We start from the raw sequence: 7202 nt of genomic DNA, 5'->3' as shown, positions 1-7202 counted from the left end.
TGCACCATCTGGGGTGTCTGATAATGCCTGGCAGGGAGTTCGTGCCAAGTCCCGCCATCAGCACGGTTGTTGCTGTTTAATGGGGAGGAGGAGGGCTGCAGAGCCCCACTCAGGGGAGAGGGGAATACCACAGCCCCTTCTCAGAACACCCATTCAGCCTGTCACCCCTTCTCCAGGTAGGTAAACTGAGAGCAGCCCTCCAAGTCTCTCTTTCTTTGTAGACCCAGTACCTCTTCACCCAGCACCTAAACCCCCAACCTCTGAATCCTCAACCCCTGATGTTTCACTTGGCTTTGAATACAGGGTCGGTCTTTAAGGCCCAGCCCCAAACAGACTGAGGTGAGGTCTGTTCCCCAGAGTGACTCCCCCCCCCCCCCCCGCCTTGCCGGCCCCTTATCAGGGGTTGCAGCCAATCAGCTGAAGGCAGAGAGGAGCCCTCTAAGGGGCCATCAGAGGCTCAGAGCCCACGAGGCAGCCAAGGGAGAGGAGGTCTGAGGCCCAGGGTGGGCACCAGCCAGCCATGGCCGCAGCCGAAACTGCCTTGCCCTCCATCAGCACACTGACTACCCTGGGTCCCTTCCCGGACACACAGGAAGACTTTCTCAAGGTGGGGCCACTGGGATCTAGGTGGGCTGGCTGGGATCCTGGAGGTCAGGCCTGAATCAAGAGACCTGGCCAGGCCTGGGGTATCTTAAGTCCAGGTCAGGGGTCTGAGCTCAGTCTGGGGGTGGTGGTCTAAGGATTTGAGGTTCTGGGTCAGTCCTATTTCTGTAATAGAAAACTGAGGCTCTGAGCTTAATACTAGTATTAGTCTAGGCCCAGAGACAATCTCCCAGACAGCAGGAAATGGTAGATGTGTTTGGGGCACACCCAGGGCTTGGAAATTAATCTTGTTAGGAGATGGAGAGAGGGAGGTTCTTGGGGGAAACTGAGTCAAGGCTGGTCCTCCCCCCCACCAGCCTTCTATCCCCGACTTTGCCACCCCTTCCCCCATCCCTGACTGTGGTTCAAGATAATGGAAGTCTTATCTCCTGTCTCCAGCCAGACCTGATAGACCTATGTCCCTGGAGCTGGAGGGTTTGGGGGAGCAGTGGGACAGACTGACAGACAGGCAAACAAGCCCCCTTTCCAAAGCCTCTGGCCAGCCCTGCCCGCATCAGGGTATCCAGCCCACGCTGTCCCTGGGCAGAGTAGCCCAGCGTCCACTGAAGCCTCAAGCTGCCCGCTCCCTCCCGCAGTGGTGGCGCTCCGACGAGGCGCAGGACATGGGCCCGGGTCCACCCGACTCCACAGGGCCACCCCTTCACGTGAAGCTAGAGTTGGAGAACCCGCCTGGGGAGCACGAAGACGATGAGAGGGACGCGGCCGCCGCCTGGGACCTGGATCTCCTCCTCACCAATTTCCCGGGCCCAGAACCGGTTGGCGCGCCCCGGACCTGCGCTCTGGCGCCCAGCGAGGGCCCCGGGACGCAATACCCGCCGCCGCCCGAGACTCTGGGCGCGTACGCAGAAGGCCCGGGGCTGCTGGCTGGGCTCTTGGGTCCCGATGAGCACTCGGGCTGGGCGCGCCCCACCCCACAAATCCCGGCCCCCGACGCCTTCGTGGGCTCAGCCCTGGCCCTGGCCCCAGAGCCCAAGGTGCTGCCGCCGCAGCCGGTGTACACAGGGCCGGGCGCGGGTTCCTCGGGTAGCTACTTCCCGAGGACCGGGTTTTCAGTGCCCGCGGCGCCGGGCGCCCCCTACGGGCTGCTGTCCGGGTACCCCGCGCTGTACCCGGCGCCTCAGTACCAAGGGCACTTCCATGTCTTGCGCGGGCTCCCAGCGTCCGCGCCAGGCCCCGCCGCATCCCCCTCCTTCCTGAGTTGTCTGGGACCCGGGACGGTGGGCGTGGGACTCCGGGGGACCGCAGGAGACTCAGGAATGATCTCAGAGGCCGCTCCAACCAAGCGCAACCGGCGCTCGTGGGCTCGCAAGAGGCAGGCGGCGCACACGTGCGAATACCCGGGCTGCGGCAAGAGCTACACGAAGAGCTCCCACCTGAAGGCGCATCTGCGCACGCACACGGGTGAGGGGGCGGGGCCAAGGTGCGGGGGCGGGGCTGGAGGCGGGGTCCGGGAGCGGAAACCCACGACAAGGGGAGGGCCTAGAGGCAAAGACCCGGCGCAAGGGGCGGGCCTGTAACGCCGGAGGCGGGGCTAAAGACAGAGTCCGGAAGCAAGGGGCGGGGCTGAGGTCCCTGGGAGCCGGGCTGGAACTTCAGGGGCAGGGGCAGGCCAGAGGACAGGGCAGCGGTGCAGCAGGCGGGTGGGGGCAGAGAGAGGACCTGGAAAACCTGGGAAGCGTTACAATGCTAGGGATTGATGGGTAAGATTTGAGCTACGTATGGGCGGAGGAGCAGAAAGCAGGGCTGGTGGTGTAGGGGGTGGGGCTGCGAGGAGTGGACAAGTTGCTTGGCCTGGAGGCGGAACCAGACGTGTAGGAGGCGTGGGTGGGCCTAGGAGGTGATACACAGGGGCAGAGACAGTTTCAGGGACAGCTCACAGGGGAAGGGGCCCAGATATAGAGGCAGGTGTAAGAGGGTCGGAGGAAGTGCTGGGAAACAGGAGGAGTGCGGGTATAGAAGGAGAAGCCGGTTCTCAAGGAGTGGAAGACAGGGGCGGGGCCGTGTAATGGAGGAGGGGTGAGGCCTATGTTTAAGGGTGGGGCCTGAGGGTGGGGCCTGGTGTACAGACCTGTCCCGGGCTCAGGGGAGAGGGGACAAGAGTGGCAGGAGGAGAGCATAATCACTGAGGACAGGGCTTGGAACGCCAGAGTGGATTTCGGGACTCAGAGACCAAGGTCAAGGACAAGGTTGGGCAGCAGCTGGAAGGGTACCTTGGTGCAAGGAAGGGCGTGGAACACAGGGAGCAGGACCAAAGGAAGGGGGTGGACGGTATTAGGACGCAGGGGCAGGCTACCAGGGCACAGGAAGTGGGGCCAGTGGTGGAGGGGGCCGGCTAGGGCCCAGGAAATGAGAACGGACATGGTGCCAGCTGCCGGTACAAAGGAAGAAGGAAGGGGCAGGGTGGCAGAGGGCAGGACCTGGGTGCAGATATGGCCGGCCCCTGAGAGTGAGTGTCTCCTTAAAGTCTGCGCCCTAGGTGCCTGCCTTGCCTCACTCTAGTACCTGCCCAGGCTGAGCAAAAGGGTGCGGCCAGATGCAGGTGGCCCTGGCACTGAATAGGGTGGGGCGGACAATAGTGTTTACGGGTTCCTCCCCCCCCTCCCCCCAGGGGAGAAGCCATACGCCTGCACGTGGGACGGCTGTGGCTGGAGGTTCGCGCGCTCGGATGAGCTCACTCGCCACTATCGGAAGCACACGGGACAGCGCCCCTTCCGCTGCCAGCTCTGCCCACGCGCTTTTTCGCGCTCCGACCACCTGGCCTTGCACATGAAACGCCACCTTTGAGCCCTGCCCCGGCAATTGGACCCTTCCAGGGCCTGAGGATGGGGCAAGAGTGGATCCATGTAGGGTGGTTTTCTCAAGGACGGATCCTAGTCCGGACTCGCGGCCCACGTATCCACTGAAAAATCAAGAACTGACCCATAGACAGACCTGGGGGAGCCTCCTATGGAAGCTCCCACATGTCCTCAGCCACAGGGAGCCACACAGAGACATCCAACGGTCACACAGACGCACCAAGACTGACCATGAAATAAACAGGCTCAGATAGACCCTCAGACACCTGAGACAGAGAGACAGGCTCTCAGAGAGCTGGAACCTCAGACCAGCTCACAGGCGGCCCTGGACAGGGGGACGAGGTGTGGGGTGAGGCTTCCCAGAGACCCTGGGTCTAGAAGGGGGCTTCACACCGTGAAGTGGCTGGCATCAGCTCTGAATGGTTATGGGTCCTATGAAAATGCCCCTCCTAGATAAAGCTTCAGCGTTGGCCTGACTCTGTGGTTTTGGGGGCTGGAAGATGGATGGAGGCCATACCCCAGAGGTGATATTGGGGGGCCATACACACCCTCATCTCCTAAACCTCAGTGGCACCCCCTCACCTCCAAAGACCCCCCTCAGGCACTGCAGGACTTGCCCCCCTTCATCTTCTCCCCCTCAAGATCAGGCTACACTGTCTTTGTCTCCTGCCTTGAACACAGGGGACATTCACAGCGACAGTCTGCCTTCATTTAAGAGCCCTCAGCCTGGCCATGATCCAAAGTGACCTCTTGGATAGTGCAGGGGAGCTCCAGGAAAACGTGCAGAATGAAAAAGGGGAGGATCCGGAGCACAAGGGCCCCTTAAGAGAGTAAAGGTCACATCACAAGAGCTGGCCGAGGTTGTGAGGCTGGAAAGGAAAAAAATCCAAACTTGTGCCTGATCCTGAAGCCGGGGAGGCGGGAGCGGGGCCGGGGGCGGGACAGCGGGAGAGGAAGCCCCGCCCGCCTGGGCCCCGGCGACTGCCTCTCGGGATCGCGGCGTCTCGTCTCGGGGGCGGAGTCTCCATACTCGTCTCGGGGGCGGAGTCTCCATACTCGTGATGTCCCAGCCCAGGTTCCTAGACGAGTTTGGGGAAGTGAGAGTAGCCAGGCGCCCGGCCCCACCAAACTCGTGACCTACCCTGCGCCCCGCGGTCCTGACACAGATTTCTCGATCCCGGTCACATGGCCGCGCTGAGCCCGCTGCTGCTGGCCGCGCTGCTGTGGGTCCCTGCGGGGGCCCTGACCTGCTATGGGGACTTGGGGCAGCCTGTGGACTGGTGAGTGCGCGGGCGCTGACCATTCCCCCGAGGCCAGGTGGGGGCACAGCTCCGGGGGGTCTCCGGGATGGCTGGGCTCCTCGGAGGAGCCTGGGGTTCCTTCTCTTCCCCTCCCCCATTCCTCTGCATCCCCCAACCTCCAGGTTCGTGGTCTACAAGCTGCCGGCCCACAGCGGGTCCGGGGATGCGGAGCGGAGCGGGCTGCAGTATAAGTACATGGACGAGGGCTCAGGGGGCTGGCGCGATGGCGTGGGGTTCATCAACAGCACGGCGGGGGCCGTGGGCCGCAGTTTGCTGCCGCTGTACCGGAGAAACGCCAGTCAGGTGGAGGGGTGCCGGCAGAACCTGGGGTGGGACCTTAGGGTGGGCCCGCCTGCAGGAGAACCTTCATGTTGACCCTGTCCATCTCCTCCAGCTCGCCTTCCTGCTCTATAACGACCAGCCGCCTAAATTCAGCAAGGCTCAGGACTCTTCCAGCCGTGGGCACACCAAGGGTGAGCCCAGGATTGGGTGCTGGAGAGGGTTTCTGTTTTCTGTATATATTTTCCTAAGCTAACCCCTGACCTGGAGGGGAGGAGGAGGGCAGGAGGGCTGCCCTGTCAAACCCTGGGCATCCATCTGCTGTTTCCTCTTCTTATATTAATCTTGGCATTACTCTCGACTATAAGAATGTATGTCTGGGGAAACTGAGTCCAGCGGTGGTCCTGACATTGCCCACACCGTCTCCAAGCCGCCCTGCAAACAGAGGGTGTTCCTCGTTGCCAGATGAGCTTGCTGGGCTAGATTGATCAATCGCCCCGATCCTCTCTTCTGGTGCAGGCGTCCTGCTCCTGGACCAAGAAGGGGGCTTCTGGCTGGTTCACAGCGTGCCTCGATTTCCTCCACCTGCCGCCTCTGGTGCATACAGCTGGCCTTACAATGCCAGACACTTCGGGCAGACCCTGCTCTGTGTGTCTTTTCCCCTCACCCAGTTCCAGAGGATTGGTGAGTGGAGTCAGGGAGGCAGGGTGAGTCCTGGATTCCTCGACCAGAACCCAGAACGGTCTCACATTCCCTTCTCCCCTTGTTTTCCAGGAAGGCAGCTGACCTATGCCTTCCCTCTGGTCTATGATCACAAGCTGGAGGGGGTCTTTGCCCAGAAATTCCCCGACCTGGAGGAGGTGGTCAAGGGCCACCATGTTCGCCACGCACCCTGGAACAGCAGTGTAACACTTACATCACAGGAGGGGGCTACTTTCCAGAGCTTTGCCAAATCCGGAAGCTTTGGAGACGGTGAGCCCTGAGGTTGAAAGTTGGAGAGCTCTGTCTCTGCAGAGGGGTGTCTGGTGTGTCCATGGCTGAGGGCAAGCCAGAGATAGAGACCAGCTCTCTTTGGGAGCCATAATCACATGAGAGGTAAACAACCAACAGACCTGGGTTCAAATATTAATTTCTGGCTTGTGATGTATGGTATTTAACCCGAGTCTTGGTTTACTCATCTGAAAAATAGGGATACTGATACCTACCTAAAAAAATAGTTGTGAATGAAGTGATGCATATGAGCGTTTAGTAAAGGCTGTTAATGTTAATGTTGTCATTCCTGGGGTTGCAGAGAATTGAAAACCGAGCAAACTGAGTTCAGAGAGGGGAAGTGGCCTAGGGATCCCTAGCAGTAGCCCTGCTACTAACCATGCCATCTTTCCATGTTCTGCAGACTTGTATTCTGGATGGTTGGCGACAGCTCTTGGCAGCAACCTGCAGGTCCAGTTCTGGCAGAACTCTCCAGGCATTCTGCCCTCCAACTGCTCAGGGACCTGGCAGGTTCTGGATGTGACCCAGATAGCCTTCCCTGGGCCAGCTGGGCCAACCTTCAATGCTACAGAGGACCACTCCAAATGGTGTGTGGCCCTGGAAGGGCCATGGACCTGCGTGGGTGACATGAATCGGAACCTCGGAGAGGAGCACCGGGGTGGGGGCACGCTGTGTACCCAGCTGCCGGCCCTCTGGAAGGCCTTCCAACCCCTGGTGAAGGCCTGGGAGCCCTGTAGGGAGGAGAGCAGGGCCAGGAAGCCCAGCAGAGCATATAAGAGCTAAGGCTCAGGAACCAGCTGGGACTTGAATTTGAATCCCAGTTCAACCCTTTCCTAATTGTGTGACCTTAATTATGTGCCTTAACCTTACTGTGACTCAGTCAGCTAATCTGCAAAATGGGAGTCATAACAAGTGCCACTCAAGATTGTTGAGGAGTAAAGGAAATTGGTGGATGAGGTTGTTAACCTTTTCTTCAGGTGGGCACTGGGACACAGAACAGCACTGCAGCAATCTTCTCTCCCTGAGGGTCTGGGGCAGCTGGTTCATAGGTGAGACCAGAAGTAAGACCACAGGAAAGGTTCACCCAAAGCTCACCTCCTCTCTCCATGGTAACCAGGACTAGAGTTCTGCTCCTTCAACAAGCCAGGGGCATGGGGCATGGACACGTGACATC

General features: G+C 60.1%; 2 protein-coding genes across 2 annotated transcripts; both read left to right on the top strand.

The window, feature by feature from the left end:
• Positions 1-520: 520 nt before the first annotated feature.
• Positions 521-3447, top strand: KLF1 (KLF transcription factor 1). The gene is made up of 3 exons (XM_063113017.1): positions 521-607; positions 1239-2064; positions 3272-3447. Exons 1-3 carry the CDS (start codon positions 521-523, stop codon positions 3445-3447), a joined length of 1089 nt encoding a protein of 362 aa, XP_062969087.1.
• Positions 3448-4526: 1079 nt separating this feature from the next.
• DNASE2 (deoxyribonuclease 2, lysosomal) lies at positions 4527-6982 on the top strand. The gene is made up of 6 exons (XM_063112379.1): positions 4527-4738; positions 4882-5062; positions 5154-5232; positions 5558-5722; positions 5813-6010; positions 6432-6982. The coding sequence occupies exons 1-6, from the start codon at positions 4644-4646 to the stop codon at positions 6809-6811; spliced, it is 1098 nt and encodes a 365-aa protein (XP_062968449.1). The 5' UTR covers positions 4527-4643; the 3' UTR covers positions 6812-6982.
• The last annotated feature ends 220 nt before the right edge of the window (positions 6983-7202 follow it).

This window comes from Cynocephalus volans, chromosome 10 (genome assembly GCF_027409185.1).
Source record: "Cynocephalus volans isolate mCynVol1 chromosome 10, mCynVol1.pri, whole genome shotgun sequence".
Taxonomy (NCBI): Eukaryota; Metazoa; Chordata; class Mammalia; order Dermoptera; family Cynocephalidae; genus Cynocephalus; species Cynocephalus volans.
Note: the sequence above shows the minus strand (reverse complement) of the source record. Positions and strands in the feature narration are given on the sequence as shown.